Source organism: Heloderma suspectum, chromosome 5, assembly GCF_057233095.1.
Source record: "Heloderma suspectum isolate Gila_16-S chromosome 5, 16-S_ref, whole genome shotgun sequence".
NCBI lineage: Eukaryota > Metazoa > Chordata > Lepidosauria > Squamata > Helodermatidae > Heloderma > Heloderma suspectum.
The window spans coordinates 190,147,996-190,167,604 of record NC_139462.1 but is presented as its reverse complement, the minus strand read 5'-3'; the positions used below and the strand labels follow the sequence as shown (position 1 = coordinate 190,167,604).

Here is a 19,609-nt window from a genome sequence, read left to right as displayed (position 1 = left end):
GGGTTGTTGATGAATTGTGGGTTGTCATTACATGTGAACTCTGCACTATGGTATAACTACGGGTTGTTAACCATGAGGAATTCAGAGTTCACAACCCAGCAACAAGCCATGGCTCATCAACAGCTCATGATTCAACAACAACCCATACTCAACCTGTACTCTACCCCTACTCTTGGTTGTGATTTCATGTGAATCAGACCTGTGACTGTCTGTGAGCATACTCTTATTTATACACTCCTGAGCAAATCATCTGGGTGAGGGGCTGGGGTTGTACCCAAAGAATTCCACCCATGCCAAACCCCATTAGAACAGGATATTAAAGTTCTTTTTTTTTTTTTTTACAGTATTTGTAAACTGCCCATTAACAACATCCTCTGGGAGGTTCAGAATAAAAATGTCAAAACATGAAAAACAATCAAACAGCTACAACTGCTCAGTCAGACAAAATAAAACCAACACAATAAAAGCTTGAAATAAATAAAACCAGCAAGAGCAAAACAGGCAGAGTTGAAAGCTCTAAAATAGGAGCAGGCAAGTGCTGGGTGGCAAGGGGGCCATATTGCCTACCTGGAACCCTCTGGGAGCCACTGCCATGCCCTCCACCACCAAAATTGCTAATGACAAGTTCATCATGGCTGTGATTTTGCAAGGAAAGAAGGCACGTGGGCCGTAACCCAAGCAGAATCACACTCCTGGGAGGTTTCCTATGCTCTTTGTTTCCTTGAAAATTTGCTGTGACTTTTGCCACTGCTGTGGCAGCAAATTCAACAGCAGGAACAGCCCCCCCTCCAAAAAAAACCAGCCATAGAGGGTTGCCCACTCCCTGAATTAAAAGATCTTAAAATTAAAATTTTAAATGCCTGGGAAAACAAAAAGGTCTTTACCTGGTGAAGAAAGTGAATAGGGAGAAATTTTTTCTCCCTCTCTCCTAATACTATAACCTGGGTTCGTCCCATGAAGCTGACTGGTGGGAAATTCAGGACAGCTAAAAGTAAAGACTTCTTCACACAGTGCATAGCTGAACTATGGAATTCACTACCACAGGATGTAGTGATGGCCACCAACTTGGATGGCTTCGAAAGGGGATTGGACAAATTCATGGAGGATAAGGGCATCAGTGGCTCCTAGTCCTGATGGCTATATGCTTCCTTCAGTACCAGAAGCAGTGAGCCTATGTACATCAGTTGCCGGGGAACATGGATGGGAGGGTGCTGTTGTGCTCATGCCCTGCTTGTGAGTTTCCCCTGGGCAGCTGGGTGGCCACTGTGTGAACAGAATGCTGGACTAGATGGACCTTGGTCTGATCCAGCAGGGCTCTTCTTATGTTCTTATAATGTAGGCAAAATCAGAAAAAACTGGAAAACACCCAAAATCACATGGTGAAAAGGGGAGACAAAGTTCCAGAATATAAAAACTAATAATGTTTTATTCCTTATTATTTATTCGAGCAGCCCGAAATGTTTCAGCCCTGTACCATATATTTCTGGGACTTCTGGGATTAAAATGTTTAAATATAGCCTGCAGAGATCTCTGAAAAATGTATGTCTCCAAGATTAAATCCTGCAACTGGTCTTGGAGACATACTCTGAGGAATAAAACATTTTCTTTTTTGTACATCTGGGACTTTGTCTGTCCTTTTCGCCTTATGATGTAGGCACCAGGCAAGCCTCTTTACAACCCCCCCCCCCATCTGCACTATAGTATCCAGAATGTCTTTTAACCACATTCACATTTGTTCTTTGGGAACCCCATGTCTGTCCAACCCTCTGAAAATACACTGCTTTGCTCAAACAATAGGTTGGATCCAGATTTAGTCATAGTTAGAGTAGACCCCATGAAATCAGTGGGACTTAAGTTAATTGTGACTAACTTAAATCTGATTGAGGTCAATGGGTTTACACTTAAGTAAGACTAAATCCGGATCGAGACCATGATTGTCTACATTTGGAGGAGGGTGAAATGTTTCACCATCCTTTCAGATGACAGAGGGTTTTGGCTGGAATAAACACAGAAAAGAATCCCTAGATACAATCAGACTGGCCTGCCCTTCTTTGTTAGTATAAAACACCTTCCATTAAAATCAATGTGTCTTCAGTAATGAGGGCAGAATCCCAAATGCTTGGCTCTCTTCCCAAGATTGTTTTTTCCCCCAAGAAGGCAGAATGAAAAGTTACTCTAGATTTTCACACAACTTAACTTCCCAGGTGCTTCACTGTTGCCGTTCCCCCTTGAAGTCAATGGTGCTAAACTGATTTAAATCCAGTCTGTAGTTCTGAATTATATCGCTTATCTCATCTTTCCCTCTTTTTGAGCTCACTTCAGAGACCAATTTAAGTCAGAGTGCCTGGAATGATATGGGCACACTTCAGCAATACGTTCCGTTGAAATCAGTGGAGCTGACTTCCAAGTAAATATCCCTGCGTTCCAGCACCAATAACACTCTGAGGCAAGCCCAGTGTAGAAAGGCATCCCCGTTTACTTCACTGGAGGTGAAGGTACCATAGAGAAATTGGCACACATGTGGCATTTCCCTCTCCTTTTAAATCAGGGGGTGTTGAACCTCTTTCCGCCTGAGAGCTAAATTCCATTTTGGAGAAGGTCTCAAGGGCTGGATTCCAGGGGTAGGTGGGGCCAAATGCAAAAGGTGATGAACCAGAGGCAAAAGGCTTGCCTCTCTCCAAATACTGGCATATTTTAGTTTTAAGCTCTTACCGTGGATAATTAAGCCTTAGGAGAAGTGTTCCAACCTTTTAGAATGGGGAAAACAGGCAAAAGCTGGGAAACCACCAAATGACTGGGGGAAGGGGGAGGAGTGGGAACCACCTGGTGATGTGGGGAAAGAAGCCCCAGAAGGCTGGATTTGGGCCCCTGGCAGTGGAGACTGATGGCTCCAATGTCAGTGGGGTGATGAATCTGTTCCAGGTTTCAGTCAGAACCAGCCAGAACTCCAAAGGAGCTATTCAAGTTGCTGAACCCATTTGGGGGATAGGGTTCAGCACCTTGGACAGCTCCTTTAGAGCTCTGGCTGATTCTGACTGAAATCTGGAGTGGATTTACCGCCCCACTCACATTGGAGCCACCAGCTTCTACTGGCCCTAGGAGGGCCAGATTTGGCCCTCTGGCCCTTGGTCCAACACTCCTGGCTTAGGGTCATAGCTTAAGGGTGCAATCCTATGCATGTTTTGATATTAAAAAGGCCTACAGCTCCCAACATTTTTCAGCCAGCCTAAAGCCTACTGGGAGTTGTAGGACTTTTTAAATATCTAAACATGTATAGGATTGCACCCTAAGTAACTTTAAATGTAAGAAGTATGGCTTTACTATTTTATGGAGCAGACACTTGTATGTCAGGGTCCTTCTTTTGTTTTTACATTTTTACCCATTGGCAATAAAATGGAACCTGCTTGTGCTGGTCACATTGGTTCAGTTCATTGTCTCTATGAGAGGTTAATGGAAATAGCAAGAGCAAGCAATGCATGGCAATTGCTTAACCAATTTCATTCAGGGGAAGCAGAAGATATGTCTACGCTAACCCAGGGCTGACTCTGAGATGAGTCACTTCTTCTCGATCCATCCGACTAGCTTGTTTCCCAAACTCAAACGGGTATGTCTGAGATGCATCAGATCAAGGGAGAATACAATGGCTTTAAGGAGGACAGACCCCACTCAGTGATAGATTTGCAAATCTTTACCAAGTGTTTAGGGCTTCAAGAATTAAAGTATGTATATTGGTCCCTGAAATCTCTTTCAAGCTGGACAACACAAATACGGTATTAAAGAATATATATTGCTCAGTCTAAGGGAGCAATCCTATGGCCACTAGCCAGTGGCTAGATGGCCATAGGATATGTGGTTCTCCGGGAACCAACCTCGAAGCCCATGCTCTGAGGTCGGTTTCCGGAGAACCAACTTTTCCCACCTTCCATGCTGCCTTGCAGGCAGCACGGAACTGCCCTGAGTTCCATGCTTGGAAGAGGAGTGCAGAGCGGCCAAAAAGGGGCATTCTGGGAGGCTTTCTGGGGTGGGGAAAGCGGAAATGCCTGTATGACACATCCTATGTGTCATCTGGCAGCCTCCTTCCCTGCTACACCTTCCCGCTGCTAGACTGTGCCGCCGCCGCCTTCTCCGCTGCCGCCGCTGCCACCTTCTCCGCTGCCTTATTCACTTCTGCTTAGGGGTGGACGAAAGTCACTTACCTGTCCTTGAAGCTTGTTCGCGGTGGGGGGGAGGTGCTTTGCTGCTCCCCCCGCGAAGTTCAGGCCGGGGGGGGAGGCTTCCCGCCTCGCCCGGCCGAAATTCAGGCCGGGGGGGAGGCTTCCCGCCTCGCCCGGCCGAAATTCAGGCAGGGGAGGAGGCACCTCGCCTCGCCTGGCCGCAAACTCAAAAGTTTTTTTTTTTTTTTTAATGCCCCCGTGATAGGCTACGTGATGATTAATGGGTGACTTTAACGGGTGACTTTAAAAAAAAGCACGTATGAAATGGCGGCCCCCATAGGGAGCTGCCATTCGCGTTCCTTATTTGGTCGCCGTAGTCTACGTAAATCTTTACGTAGACTACAGCGACCAAATAAGGAACGGGAATGGCAGCTCCCTATGGGGGCCGCCATTATCCATACGCGCTTTTTTTGGTTTTTTTTTAAAGTCACCCGTGATAGGCTACGTGACGATTTTCGTAGCCTATCACGGCTGACTTTGCAAATCTAGCCGTGATAGGCTACGTTAAAACGTCACGTAGCCTATCACGGGGGCGTTTTTTTTTTTCTTTGATTGGAATGGCGGCAACGGCAGCCGGTCGAAAGACCGGCTGCCGCTCCCGCCCCGGACGAACACCCACCGAACAGCCGGCCGGACCCGCCGCCGGGAGGGACATTCGCCAAAGGTAAGTCCCGTCCCGGGGGGGGGCGTGCGGGGGGCAGGGGGGGTGCGGAGAATTTCTCCCTGAAACTTTTTCGGGGGGCCAAACACATTGGCGCTCGGCCCCCCGAAGTTTCGGGGAGAAATTCTCCGCCATCCCTACTGCTGCTGCTGCCTTCTCCGCCACTGCTGCCTGCTGCCGCTGCCTGCCGCCTGCCGCCGCCACCATCTCCTGAGGCCTGGACACACAGTGACTCATCTTCTTGCAGGGAGTCACCATTTTTAAAATGGCAACCTCCTGGAAGTTCCAGGAAGTCGCCATTTTTAAAATGGCAACTCCTTGCAAGAAGAGTCACTGGATGTTCAGGCCTCAGGAGATGGCAGCAGCGGCGACGGAGAAGGCAGCGGTGGTGGTGGTGGCAGAGAAGGCAGCAGCAGCGATGCAGAAGGCAGCAGAGGCGGTGGTGGCATGGTGGTGGGTGGCAGTGGTGGGCAGCAGTGGAGGCGGGGCGGCAGCAAAGAAGTCGGAGGAGAAGGCAGTGGCGGCGAGGAGAAGGCAGTGGCAGTGGCGGCGAGGAGAAGGCAGTGGCGGTGGCAGCGGTGGAGAAGGCGGCTCAGGTAAGGAACTGGCTGGGCCGGGGGGGGGGCGAAGCTCTAAAGTGCACTGAATGCTTTGGAGAGCCCCTGACCCGCTCCAGGTTGCTTCGTGCCCCCTCTGCTTCGCCTCAGAGGGGGCTCAAAGTGACCTGAAGCAGCCTGCTTCGACTTGGGGTTCGGGCCTCAGGCCAAAGCAGTGCATAGCCCTAATAGAAATGTAACTAATAAATAAATAATATCAAAGTTTCATTTTTGCCTAAATGGAAGGCATGGTGGGCCATGCCTAGCAGGCATGGCGGATGTCTTGTTCTCCCAGGATCTCTCTCCCAAACAAATTAAACCCTGGTCTTTTATATCCCCCACGATGTCGATGACCTCATCCTTAGTTTCAGACCTGATCATACCACCATTCCCATTGTTCCCGATGTAACCAGACCTGCCATTGATACCAGCAATGCCCTAGACAAAGGTATCCCTCTAAATTAAGCAGTGGGCTGCTTCCTAACTGACCCACTTGTGGCAGCTTTCCTTCAATTCCAAGAATACATTCCATTATTTATAGTTATCGCACAACACACACACATGGAACTAGTCACGTCTACAAAATACAACAAATTCTTATCAATTCCATGCAGTGCAATGCATGTTCTGCTGCAACTCCAGGGCTTCTGAGATCCAGGCAAGATATCTGCTCCTTTTTCAGGGAAGGTGTACAATGATGAACTCCCTTTCAAATCCTTATTTTTATTCATGTATAAAATTCTAGGCTGCCTTTTAGGGCAAATCCCTCACAAGGCAGCTTCTGTAAAACAACTGTAAAATATGAAAACATATTTTGAGAAAACAACCAATTAAAAAAAAAATAGCAGTCTAAAACAATTCACAAGGAGGGTGGCACATGCACAATGCCAAAAGGAGAGGACAAAATGGGATGCAGATTTGCAGAAATTTGCACTGGCTAATGTATATGCCCAGATGCAAATTAGGAAACAGTTACTATAATTTAAATAGAAATACGTTGCATCTCACCATAGTGCAGAAGACTCTGACCAGGTGACATATGTTTTGCCTTTTCAGGCTGCTGCCCAGGTGCCAGCTTTTGATGAGCAACTTTAAGGCCTCTGCTCTTTGTCTTTAAACCAGACCTGGGCTGGACAACCCTTCAGATAGGACAGAGGGCAACCTTTGGAGGTGGCCCTCAGCTTAGATTTATTGGGCCCTCGGCCTAATTTCAAAAGCCTTCGAAGTGTGATCAATTCAGACCCATAAGGGCCAGCCCTGCCATGAGGCAGGGTAAGGTGGCTGCCTCAGGCAGCTGATTTGGGATGTCATGAGCAGACAGCAAATAGTTAACTGTTAAATTATTTTCAGAGACAGGTCGCACCTGTCTCTGAAAGCCCTCAGAAACCAATGTACACAAAAAGAATGACACGTACATCAGGCGGACCATGTGGAACACACAGCCATCAGTTCTTTTTAGAAGAGAAAGCAGTAAAAAGATGAGTTATGGAGGGAGCAATCCTATCTGGATCAATGGTCGCCTTCGACCCCAAGGGCGACTGCCTATCCAGTGTAGGGTGGGAGGAGTGGTGAGGAGCAGATCTCTTCCTTGCTCCCCCCACCTGGCTTTTGTGGCTAGACAGCCGATTTAGGCTGTCTGGCTGTGAGACCTTGGAGTCCGGGAAGCAGCAGCCGGATGACACATAGGATGCATTGTACCGGCATTTCCGATTTCCACGCCCCAGCATGCCCGCTGGAACACCCGATTGTTGCTGCTCCACGTTCCTCTTCCAAGTGCGGAGTGCAGGGCCGTTCCGTGCTACCTAGGAGGCAGCGCGGGAGGGGGTGGAAGTCATTTCCTGGAAACCAACCTATGCTATGGCCATCTAGTCGCTGACTAGCAGCCATAGAATTGCACCCTAAGGCCCTTTTTAAAATCCTATGCTGAAGGGGCCAAGTGAATATACAATGGAAGGGAGTTCCACAGCTATGGGGCTACCACTGAGAAGGACCTTCCTCTTCTGTTCACCAACCTAATACACACAGGCAATTCCCCTTGATATGGTTAATTACTGGACATCAGAAACCATTGCTGATCTATTTCAAATCACCTAGAAATCTACTAGTAGATCCTGTTCTACCTTCCGCCCATCCCCCTTTGGGGGGTAAACATGATAAAGGTGGGCATACTTTAAAAATACTGTATAAATGATAAACAGAAATCAGAGTAATATGGCATACTTTATCAATCTGATTTGCTTTTGTTAATCAGTGACACTTATCCTTTCCCAAGGAGAAGGAGGTTCACCCACATTTATGAATGCCAGATATAGCTTGGCCATTACCCCATAGATCAGGGCACTTACTTAGAGCACGGAAGGAACAAGGCTGGGGTCTGGCTGTCTTTTAAGTGACTCCTGGCTGTCTTTTAAGTGATTCTGGTGGTGGGCCACCAGAGTTGGGGGGCTGGAATAGAAGCGTCCATTGTGGCCTCCATCATGGTCACATCCAGACTCCCGTGCAGTTTATCTAACGGCATTTAATCACCCATCCGCTTTTTTATTACAATGTTCTCAAGCAAGGCCTCTGAGCTGTAACAATATTTTAGAGATTAGTATCAAAATGTCAGGCAGCAGTATTAATCACCCCGACGTGTTCCAAGGGAGCAGGTACTTGGCAGGACAAATGAAGTCCTTTTCTTTTCTGCTACACTAGAGCATTCACGGGATGACTGTCTCTCGGTTTCCTCCTTTGGAAGATGATAAATCACAGCCGTCATCAACAAGTAATGAGAGCTGCCGCAGAGCTCGGCTTGTTAGACTTTGCCCGAGCAAATGCCAGGCTGCCACCGCTTCAAAGGCTGGGACTCAGGTTTGGTTTGCTTTTTGAGGCTGGGGATCTTCCATTTCCCTTCCCCACCCTCTCTCACTCTGAAGAAATTGTGTTATAAAGCACTGCCAATGCCAGATTTTGGAGCGTCCTTGGGCAAGACAACCTCAACGGGCCCCCTCCCTCACTGAGTCCACCTTCTCCCCACCATTGTCACCAGCTGCTATTGCTGCTGGACCTCTTTCCCATCATTGCTACCACTTGCTTGCTTGACTTGCGGAGAGACAGTGAGCAAAGGGCAGGGGCATCTCCTGCTCCTCCTCCTTACCACCACTGTTGTCTGGGCCAGAGTGAGAGGCAGGTGAACAAGCAGGTTGAATTGGTGAAGAGGAGGCATAAGTCCAGGGGGCTCTTGTCAGTGGGCCCCTGCTGGCTTGTGGGCCCTTGGCAGGTGCCTGAGCATGCCTACCCTTGACACTGCCCCTGTTATAAAGTCACACAGCACAGGATAGCAAAGACTGTGATAAGAAAAATAGATGCCTATCATCATGGGCATAATAGATCAGGGGTAGGCAACCTGGTGTCCCCCAGATGTGTTGGACAACTGTCATAATCCCTTACCATTGGCCTTGCTGGCTGTGGCTGATGGGAGTTGTAGCCCAAAACATCTGGAGGGCCTCAGGTTGCCTATGCCTGTCAGTGATGCTTATAGTCACATACTGAAATTCTGTTTTGGTGCGTATTTACAATACTAGCCCAGTACTACCTACCCGGAGGGGAAGCAACTCTCCAAGGTCTCAGATGGAGATAATTGCCAGCCCAATTATAACCAGAGATGCCCAGGATTGAAGCTAGGATTTCATACATGCCAAGCAAGCATGGGCTGGGTCACTTTTCTTCTCCCAGGATGCTCCCACAGTGAGCAGGAGCAGCCAATTATACAGACTGCACAAGCCATACTTGTCCCACCACCATGCAAACTGGTGCGGATGAAGACAAGCTCAGCCTATCCTTCCCCTTCCAAGCTAGATTATGATTTCCAACACACACATCTGGAAAAGTGCACCTGATCTGCCAAAATGAGAGGTCTCCAGCAAGCACTCTAAAAATCAGGCCTGGGTGTTGTAGGAGCAGGGAGTGGACTGGGCATAGCCTCTCCCTACCTTCCCCTGGAACTGCAGGTGCATAATTTACTAGGGATCACTGGCTGCTCAGCTGATGTCCAATAGGCACCCTACTACAGCACACCTACAGTGCAACCTTGTAAGCATCTCCTCAGGAGTAAGCCCCGTTGAGTTCAGTGGGACTTGTTTCCGGGGAAGCGTGTATTGGATTCCAGCCTAAATACCATTTTCTACGATGACTAGCCTGGAGAGCAAAGAGAGAAAGTGTCCCTTCAGAATGGAGATGTGGAATGCTTACTGAAGATTATTTATCATACATTAATCACTCCTTACTGAGTCTCGCTGCCTCTCTCTCTCCCCCTCCCCCCCTTGATTAATTAGCCCTGGACCCCGTAATTCCCAGTTCACAATCACTAACCATTTTTCCCACTGGGTATATAAACACACAATAGAAATGTGTGTGTGTGTGTGTGTGTATTGGGGCGCGCGCGCGGGGGGATTACTCTTTAGTACTCCAGAATTGTTAATGTGGGCAACTGACCTGTGAGTATACATGTCCCCTTTAAATAACTTTTTTTCCATTGACACACGGGGGAAGAGAGGCGTGCATATGAAAAGCCTAGGGAAGGAGCAGGTTTTATTTCTTCTTCCTCTTCCCCTTCCATTCTTTCCGCGCACATGTATGGCTGAAGCGAGGGTTTGCAATCTTCGTGACTGCGTGGAGCACGGAACTAGGAGGGGTACGAGTCCGAATTAACTAATCCGGAGTAAAAAACACGCGGAACGCTCTACCTGGCGGTGGGGGAGGAAAAAACGGTGCCGGCAGGGGCGATGGTGGTTTTAAGAACTCCAAGTTCCCGGGTCCTCTCTCCCGCCCCGCAAAAGGCAGTTCCTCCATCTAAGAAGAGCGCGCCAGGCAGCTCCGCCTAAGCCCCGTAACCCAACGTCTCTTAGCTCGGGTGCCAGACTTCACGCCCCATTTCTCCAGCCATCTCACAGCCCCTGCAGTCATCTCCAGGAAACCATCAGGAAAGCATCAAGCTTCCCTTTCAACTGCTCTGTTATTTGTGCCGGAGCCACGGGCGACATCGTTATTCATATTCATGGGTTATTAATTGCCACTGGAGAAGAAGAGGAAGGGAGGAAAGCGGAGCGGGGCGGGGAGCGTGGGAGGGAAGCGGAGCCAACGCTCCCGCTCTCTCCCGGCGCAGACGTCGCGTGGACGCTTCGACACGGCGCCCCCTTCCTTCCCCGGCCCGTCGATCCCGGCCGGGCGAGGAGGGAGCCCCCTGGCGGCAGGGCAGCGCGTTGCAGCGCGCCTTGGGCGGGCTCTGATTCGCCGCCCGGTCGGGCCGAGAGACAGAGAGAGGCTGGGGCGCCCGCGCGAGTCTCGCAGCCGCCTCTTCTCCTCCCAGCCGAAATGACTCTCGGACGGCGCTCTAGGCTCGTCTGCCCGCCCGGCGCTCGCCTCGCCTCGCCTCGCCTCCCCCCCCCTCTTCGCTCCCTTCCCCTCTGAAGAGATGATCGGCCAAGGTCTTTGCAGATAGATTTTTATCGAAAGTTAAAGAGCAGCCCATCGCCAGGCGCTGGCGAGCCAATAAGTCATTTTTAATAGAGACAAATCGCTCGGAACGCCCGGGCGGCGGCGGCGGCGGAGAGACACACGCGGGCGGGCGGGCGGTTCGGGCAGCCTCGGCGCTCCCTCCTCTTGCAAGTTTCCTGCCAGCGTGACCGTCCCCCGGGCGCCTCCCTTCCGCATGCTGGCTCCGCGGCGGCGGCGGCGGCACCTGTTTCCGCGGGACACCTCCGGCCAGACCATGGAGCAGCCGCGCCGAGGGGATCCTCGCTTCGCCCTCGGAGCTCCCGAGCCGATGTAGCTGCTTTTTTCACCCTTCACCCTCCTGTTGTGTGTGAGGCGAAGAGGGGGGCGGCTGGTTTGCTTCCTATGGACTATTGCCGGAGACCCACGCCTGCTTTCGGACCCTCTATGCAGTAGGTAGCCCCGGTTCTCTCTTCGGGGGAGGAAGGGATTGGATGGGATTTCTGTCTTTTGGGGGCTGCGGGAGGAGGCGAGGCGCGCGAGTGGGCAATAGATCTGTGTGAGAGATCCGCGTGTGTTTGTGTGTGTGTGTGTGGGGGGGGCACGACGACGCGAGCACCTCTTTGCGCCTCTAAGGCGCAAACAGCTGTTTCTGACCGTTGCCTGGAGCGTGATCCTTGATCTCGGGCTTAATCCGTCATCCGAGGCTAATCTCTCTCCTCTCCCGCCCCCCCCCCCCTTTCGCACGCCTATGTGAGTCTCTCTCTTGACTCTGTCCTACGCGGAGAGTCTGAGTTTGGCAGCAGCGATCAGATCGCCGCCTCTCGTCCTCGTCCTCCTGACAGCAAATAATAATCAGCGCTGGACACCAACAACCCCCACCCCCACACACTTCCCTAATCCATCCACATCAAGCACCTCCCTTGCTCCGGAGTCACTCCGCAGCTAGAGACGGCTTTGGCCCAAGGGAAACCCTTCTCCCCGCCCTCTGCTCTTTAGATGGATTAACTCGATTAGAGTCGTAATTCGCTGCCCCCTCCCCGTCCGTGTCTCCCTCCCAACACCCCCCCCCTCCGCCCGCACCGCTTCCTTTCCACTTGCCTCGAAGAAGTCTAACCTTGTCTTGTGGTCATGGAGTCTATAATTTGCTTTTTGCCCAGGCTGCTGCCAGCTCTCCTGGTTCTATAAAAGTAGATGTCAGGTGGATCTATGTTCCTGGAGGAACAAAGAGCAAGCGACGGCAAAGCGGTGGAAGTTTGAGCGGGAGGATGCAGCCGGTCTACTGGTACGCGATGCTTCTGCTGCAGCCTGCTCTCTACCTGGTAAGTTTCCGATGCTCCCCCCTCCTTCCAACCTCCCTCTCTCCATCCGCTCCACCACCACCTCGTCCAACTTGGGCTAAGGGCAGGAGAGCCCCAAGCCAAAGGCCTCGAGCCTCCAGTCACTTACTCCGGAGTAACTGAATTGGCCCTAGGAGAGCTGCGCTCATGCAAAGTCAAGTGCTTTGGGGCTGGAAGGAGCGGACGGGCTTTGCCAAATCCACAAGCCGCTTCTACTTCAGCCCCTTGTCTCCTTTCCCCAGTGGGATGTGTTCTGATGTGTGGAGGGGCGGGGAGTCGCAAAGAATGCTACTTGGCCGTGTGCTGGACAGGGGTCTCGCAGCCTTCGTGACTCTGCTTTGCGTCTATGAAAGAGATTCTGAGACATTCAAGGAGAGGAGGTGCACCTTCCACAGCGAGTTTCCAAGCTTTGGGGGGCGCGGCGGTGGTGGCTGAGGAAAGCGTGCTCGGCAAAACTTTTCTTCCGCGTTCCACGCCAGCAGCCTTCCCCGAGCGGTGTGTTGGGACTACAGTTCCCACCATCCCTGGCCAGCGCCGGCTGGGCATGATGGGAGCTGTAGTCCCAGCCCGCCTGGAGGGCGCCAGGGTCGGGGAAAGGCTGCTACCGATGGGCAGCGTCCCTCGTTCACGCCGGGAGAATGGTCCCAAACAGGGCACTCCCCCCCCCCCCCGCATCTAGCAAGAGCGAGCGTGGAACGGGAGTGGCCCAAATCGTGAGCTCCCAGGGGCGCGCCCAAGAACTGAGTCCGAGGCAGTTCTCAATCCGTCCCAGCATCACGGACGGTCCTCAGCTCCCCAAACCAGCCTTTCCCCAACATGGCGCCCTCCAGATGTGTTGGACTGCACTTCCCACCACCCTCAACCTGGGATGATGGGTGCTGTAGTCCAACATATCCGGAGGGTGCCAGGCTGGGGAACGCTCTCACTACACCCCGGATGTGCCTCTTCCGGCATGGGCTATTTCTGTTCCCTCTGGCTCTCCTCCTCCCCCTTGTGTCCACTGGAGGTCTGCTGCTCTGTCGCCAGGGCGCCTTTAGTGCTCCTTGGGACAGCAGGGGATGTATGTGTTGTTGTTCCAGCATGTGCCGGTGATCCTTCACCAGAGCAGGGAATCAATGTGGTGCTGCAGAATAAGATATATTTGTATAAACATTTTTGGTATAAACACCGCCTAGCACTCCATTTCTTTCCCCAACCTCTTCCCCATTAAGTCCTGTTGAATAAGTCCCGTGGCAAATCCCCGTTAAGATTACCAGAGGGGACGCCAGTCAACACAACCGAATCATCTTTCCTTTCCCACGGATCCGACGCGCCTACAGGGTTACCAGGATCAAAATAAGCGAGCAGACCGCCATCTGCTTACTGAGTACGGGGACATCGAGAATGATCGGCTTTCATGCTGGAAAAGCAAGCGGGCTAGGAGGACCTGGCCGGACGGAGAGAGATCAGAGCCTAACGGTGGCTTGAATAAGAACCGTGATCCATGTACAAATCTCGAACCGATCCCAATGCGAACCTCTCTTTTCCATATAAGGGTTGTTTCTTTGCGCGGTTGGCCGGGGATTGCAAGGTTTGGCCGCTTGAGGGCGCTGCGCGCCAGTCTCAGCCCAGCCAGGAGGAGAATGGAGACAGGAGGACACCTTGGGGGTAAGCAGGTGAACACAGGGGCAACCCCTCCAGATGGGAATAAGCGCTCTTGGATGCCATCACCTGCTTGTACAACCTTCACCTACAAACGGACCATGGTCACAGTTTAGAAGTTAAAAAAAAAAGTCTTGGAGAACATTTTTTTTTTAAAGAAAAAGACAAGACAAGAATGCATTTATTCTGGCTTCCGTTCCATTCCTATTGTGCCAGGCGGACCTTGGGAATGAGGTGCGGACTAAAAATAGAAAGGGAGCGGGGCCGAGGATTGAGGGTCCGCATAGCAATGGCAGAGACCACTCTGATGACGTGTGTGTGTGGGGGGGGGGGCAGCGAACCAGGAAAGCTTGGCTGACTACGGATCCTTGAAAGGGTCATTTTCGCCCTCCCCCTTTCCTTATTTTTGCTGGTGTGTGTAGCCATTACACTTCCCTCTGATTGTTATAGGTGGTGGCGCTGGCAAGAGAACTCCAGAACACATAATCTCTTCCAGGCAGGAGGCGCAAGATCAATACGCTTCGTGAATTTCTTTCCCTCTTGCCCGTCCCTCTGTTGGCTGGCACTTAAAACTCTTTCCCAGTCATTGCAACAACGACGGCGCGGGATTTATTCTAATGCGCGGCAGGCTGAAAACAAGCGCATTAATTCTCCTTTAATTGTAAACCGGGAGCATTTGAAAACCATTCAGTGTGCAAATTATGCTGATTCAATTACCGTTTAGTTACAGACTTCATTACCTGAATGCCTCCCCACTCCTTCTCCTCGCCCCCACCCCTGAATTTGGCAAGTGGGGAAAGCAGGGGAGGGACAGAAAAGAGAGATCTTAAGAACAATTCAAAATAGGATGGAATAAAATCTGAAAATAAGCAACGGTTTTTGCCAGTTGTCAGCTATGAGAGGGCTTCACGTATAACGCCACAGGATTTCTCTATGATTTATTTACAAGTCAATTTTCCTTGTGTTTTCCCGGGGACCATTCTGTGATAAATCCGATATTAACAGTGGACCAGGGTCCCTCCATTAAAGCTTTAATGCAATGACACGAACCACCAAGGTGTAGCGTTTTGTTATCTGTCTCATCTAAAAGGGATCTATGGATGGGAGATTCTAACCATCTTAACGCGTAGGGACCGCAACAAAGGGATGGGGGGAGGAAAGAGATCCGTTTTCACTTAACATTCAGTTTCCAGAGCAAGTCACTTGGCACGTATAGACAAAAAGGCAGAAGGAGTAGAATTCCTCAGCGTTCGGGCAATGGGAAGACTCGGGGTTTGGTCGTTGACAGTTCGAGGTGAGGACCGCTCAGGCGCCGAGTCTGTTCGAAGGTAGCCCGGTCTTGGATTCCGTCCTTTCCCACGTCGGTCAACCCTAATTCCAACAGGCAAACCTGCAAGCCACCCGTAGGTGCTGAAGGTGCAACCGCGTTTTAGTCTAGCCAGAAAAATCTGTGCGCCTCTCTGCCTCCTTACAGGAAACTGACAGAGGTCACTGCTGAAACAGACAGTTGGATCTCAAACGGCCAGGAAGGGTCAGGTGGACGCACTCCTGGTTACGCATTCAGTTAAATCGAAGAATGCCTTTAGTGGAACTCCACTCTTTTGCTCTGTTTTTAAAGGGAATTTGGAAAGTGGCTCATTTCGACAAGCGTTAGATGCTCCCGTCGCCCTTTGGCCTAGTACTCCGGAATCTCTCAATATCTGCTGGGAGCTATTTCAGATATTCGGGGACTTTCTGGTTTCTTTCCACAGCGGGGCAATGTATTAGGAGGAATGCCAAATGTACACAGAATAAGTGAGGTGTTTCAGTTGGGGCCTTCCTTTTCTTTTTTTACTCATCAGTGCATTTGGGACATACTATTTTTAAAAAAATGCAGAAGAAATAATATGAGTACAGTCTTATTATGGTTTGCCTTAACACTTCCAGTGGGGAAAGAGATGGATTATTAGAGCGTTGGAATAATTCCTAAATGGAAACTTGAGTCTGATGTCATTTCTGGACATTTTCCAGTAGACTTCTAGAATAGAACTTACTTTTATGTGTGATATAATAACAGACAAACACACGTTGAGGTGTGATAATGAAATGTAGGTTCTATATACTAATAATAGTTTAACATAAAATAAAATACATATAGACACTTTTATAGAAAGAGTGACAACCTATTATATACATGTGCCTATATATTTCATATAAAAGAAGTAATACATATGCTATACACACACACTATAAATTATATATGTATACATATATATGGATTTTGTCTTTATATAAAGTAGACACTTGTTTATGCATCTACAATGTTATTTTCACTGTCCTAGACACACTACTTGAAATAAGGTAATGAAAACTGTTTAACATCTGAGTGCGTGGCAGAGATCTACAAACCATTTAAAGGCTGGCGCTAATGCGCTGTTTACTAGGAAAGGAGTCCCGTTGACTTCACCAGTGCTTACCGTCAAGTAAATGTGTATGGGATCGCAGACTAGGGCACAGTCTTGATTTAAAGCTCCTTATACAGATGCAAATTCCTTTGAAATGGATTCGACTTTTAGCTACAATCCTATACACCCTTACTTGGGAGTAAGTCCCATTAAACTTAATGGGCCTTACTTCTGAGTAGACATGCATAGGATTACGCTGTAATCTCTCTCACGCACGCACGCACGCTCAAAATCTGTGTTTACGATCCAGGCGTTGGATTAAACTCCTGCGCAGTTTTTTTTTTTAATTATTATTATTTGGGCCGTTTTACGACATTTTGGTTTGTAGCAACTAATACCCTTCAGAGGGATAAGAATACCCCCCCTCCACTATTTTTATCCGGAGGGGTGAGGGAAGAGGCAAGGCAAAGCGGACCTCGGGACTGAAAACATTTATCTCCAAGATAGAGTGCTTCTAAACCTGGTCAAAGGCGGCCCTACCTTCCATTTTGGCACAGATTCGTTGCTACAGAGATGCCCTCCCACCGTGGAGTGAGTTTCTAGCTCCCGCTAGGAACACCTGTCTGCTCTCTCTTCTAAGAAAATGGCACAAGAATACCTGGCTTTCTGAAGGGAGGGACACACGATCGACAGACGATGTACACAACACGGAAGGATCCACGCTTTAGGAGATTTGGATGCAAATATTTAAATCTCCCTTCGCTTCCCCACCCCCCGGGAGGAATAATTAGGCTGTTTTTTCCAGGTTGATGTAACGACGGCGTGCGTTCCCATTATTATTACACATTAGACACGAGGGAGCTCTTACGGTTAGGTGATGAACCGCCTGCTTCGTCCCGCGTGTTTGTCCTGGTCGACGGGTGCGATCGTGTGAACCTCCCAAACTGATCATCAGGACTTTAACTTTGATCATGTCAAGGCATCTAAATTGACCTCTAGATTTATTCTCTAGAGATATATTGTTCAAAGGGAGGCGAGACGGCTGGAGACGAGAAAATGCCTTCGAGTTGTCCTTCCTTGTTCTTCTAGGTTCACTTTAGGCGGTTTATCTACCTCCTTCGAATCTTGTATTTGAAACAATATGCCCTATAGAAGTAAATGGCATTTACTAAAGTGTTTAGTGGGGTGTGTGTGTGTTTGTGTTTAGTTACAACTTTATACTGTTTACTGCCCAGCGTCCAGAACTGAATTACGCCACAGCTCAATCAAGCAAAAATTACTCCTATTTCAGCTCAGTCCTTAAATCCTAAACTGTCATCCCCATTACGTGGTAGTAAATTTCACTGACGTCAGTGGGACTGGCACCTTCCATCACATGTTTACTCGGAAGTAAATCCCATGGGCTTCTATAGAACTTACTTCCATGTAAGTGCGCTTAGGATGGAAGCTAATAATAATAATGAAATTTAGCCCCAAAGACTTCAATGTAACTCAAGTGACTTGCATTCCAGAACTTGAAGTTACTCGGCAGTGGCGGGTGGAGTTGTACTGTCCTGAGATTTTCTGATCCAGAATCATAAACCGGTTTAAAAATGAGACCTCGTGGATTTGCCTTCGTGACTCTCGAGTGTATTAGATGGTTGAATTTGCCATATTCGTGTGAGCGTGTCTCGATCTGTGTGGGTCCGCGTTTCATATGTTCTATACCTCCTATATATCTATATGAAGTACATCGAAGATGCCCAGGATTGTCTTTTTAACTGCGGTGTTTGAGTGCGAGGTGTGCACAAGAATGCTTGATGGTCCATGGAGTTTTGAGGCCTGTTGCTTAAGGCCAGCGTGAAAGATGTGGTAAAGATGGGTGGTTTCGCATTGCCTTGAGAGATGGAACTCGCCCTATTATCTGCTCCACAGTTACAAATTCTAGAGTTGGTGTAGGTTTGTGCAGTTCTATTCAATTGGCCCCAATTGCGGTAATTTCGTTCTTTCCAGTTATCGCCACCGTTAGGGCGGAATGAGGGTCCCCCTTTCTTCCGAGTAAGGTAAGCCTTTCTGCAAGCTGCAGGGAAACCATTACCAGCTGGGCAGTATTGTCCTCCCTAACCGTGCTTTACAAGATTTTTCAAAGGGCATTTTTTTGGTGGTACTGCTGCTGAAAGCATTTGGCTATTATTCTCCTTGGGTTTTTCTTTAAAGCTATTTACTGTGTTTGGTAGATGGAGGGAGAAAGATCAAAACAACTGGGCGCGCTGGTTGTGTGTTGGGCAACTCACACCACACGGTTGGAACCATTCATTTTCATTTCTTTTTGTTCGGAAGTTAAAAAAATTAAAAAATAAAATCGATCGATCAGTCAATCCCTAGCTTAAATTCTCTGCGTACAGAAAATAGTTCCACATCGGAAGATTCTTAATACTGTGTAGAATCTGAACCATGTCGCAACAGGCGGCATGCACACAGACAGGAAATTACGCCCTTCTCTGTGTGGATACATAGTTATCGTGTATATATGCATTATATACACGTGTATATAGCGGTTGTGCATAATACATACAGCTATTATGGTAAACATACACACACTGTAGTGTATATCTTGCATTATATATAATCTGATCAATACAGTCTTTCTGTATGCTCTCATTTCTAGTGTTCTTATACCAAAAACAGCAATAGATGATTATGCATTTATGGATAGTCTGATGGCAATCTATATACACCCCGCCATCCCTCCCTCAATCTCTGTGTGATGTAACCAGCTAATGTAGCATTTCCTTTTATTCTATTTGTTTTTAGTTTCCACTTCTAGACCCAGTTTCCTGGGTGTAAGCCTCATTTAACTCAGTGTGACTTACATTCGAGTAGACAGGCATAGGATCACACTCTATCTTCTTACATCGCAATCCTATGCATGTTTACCCAGAGGTAAGAGCCATTGAGTTCAATGAGACTGACTCCCAGGAAAGTGTTTATAGGATCCTAGCCTTATTCTGCTGAATATTACCACTTCTTTTCTAAATAAAGCACTTTATAATAGGCAGAGAGAATAGAGATCTTCATATATATAACCTGGTATGTCAACTGTTCCCTTGCCTTCGTTCCACAGGTGTTACTGAGGTGCAGCCTATTGATTTCAATGCAGCTTCCTCATAAGTAAAGTTCCTTAGGAACTCAGCCATGAAGGACTACTGGGAAGTAAGTCCCATAGCGTCCAGCGGGGCTTACTCGCAGGTTTAGTTTGCATGGTACTACAGCCGAACTTTATCTGACTCTCTCTCTCTCTGTCATTATTAAAATGAGGGGG

General features: G+C 48.9%; 1 protein-coding gene across 1 annotated transcript in view; it reads left to right on the top strand.

Moving 5' to 3' along the window:
* The first annotated feature begins 10,764 nt into the window (after nucleotides 1-10,764).
* NXPH1 (neurexophilin 1) overlaps nucleotides 10,765-19,609 on the top strand; it is a 269,510-nt gene continuing 260,665 nt past the window's right edge. The window contains exons 1-2 of the mRNA XM_084860459.1: nucleotides 10,765-11,395; nucleotides 12,104-12,265. Coding sequence (XP_084716585.1) covers nucleotides 12,212-12,265 — 54 coding nt within the window. The 5' untranslated portion in view covers nucleotides 10,765-11,395; nucleotides 12,104-12,211. The remainder of the gene's footprint in view (nucleotides 11,396-12,103; nucleotides 12,266-19,609) is intronic.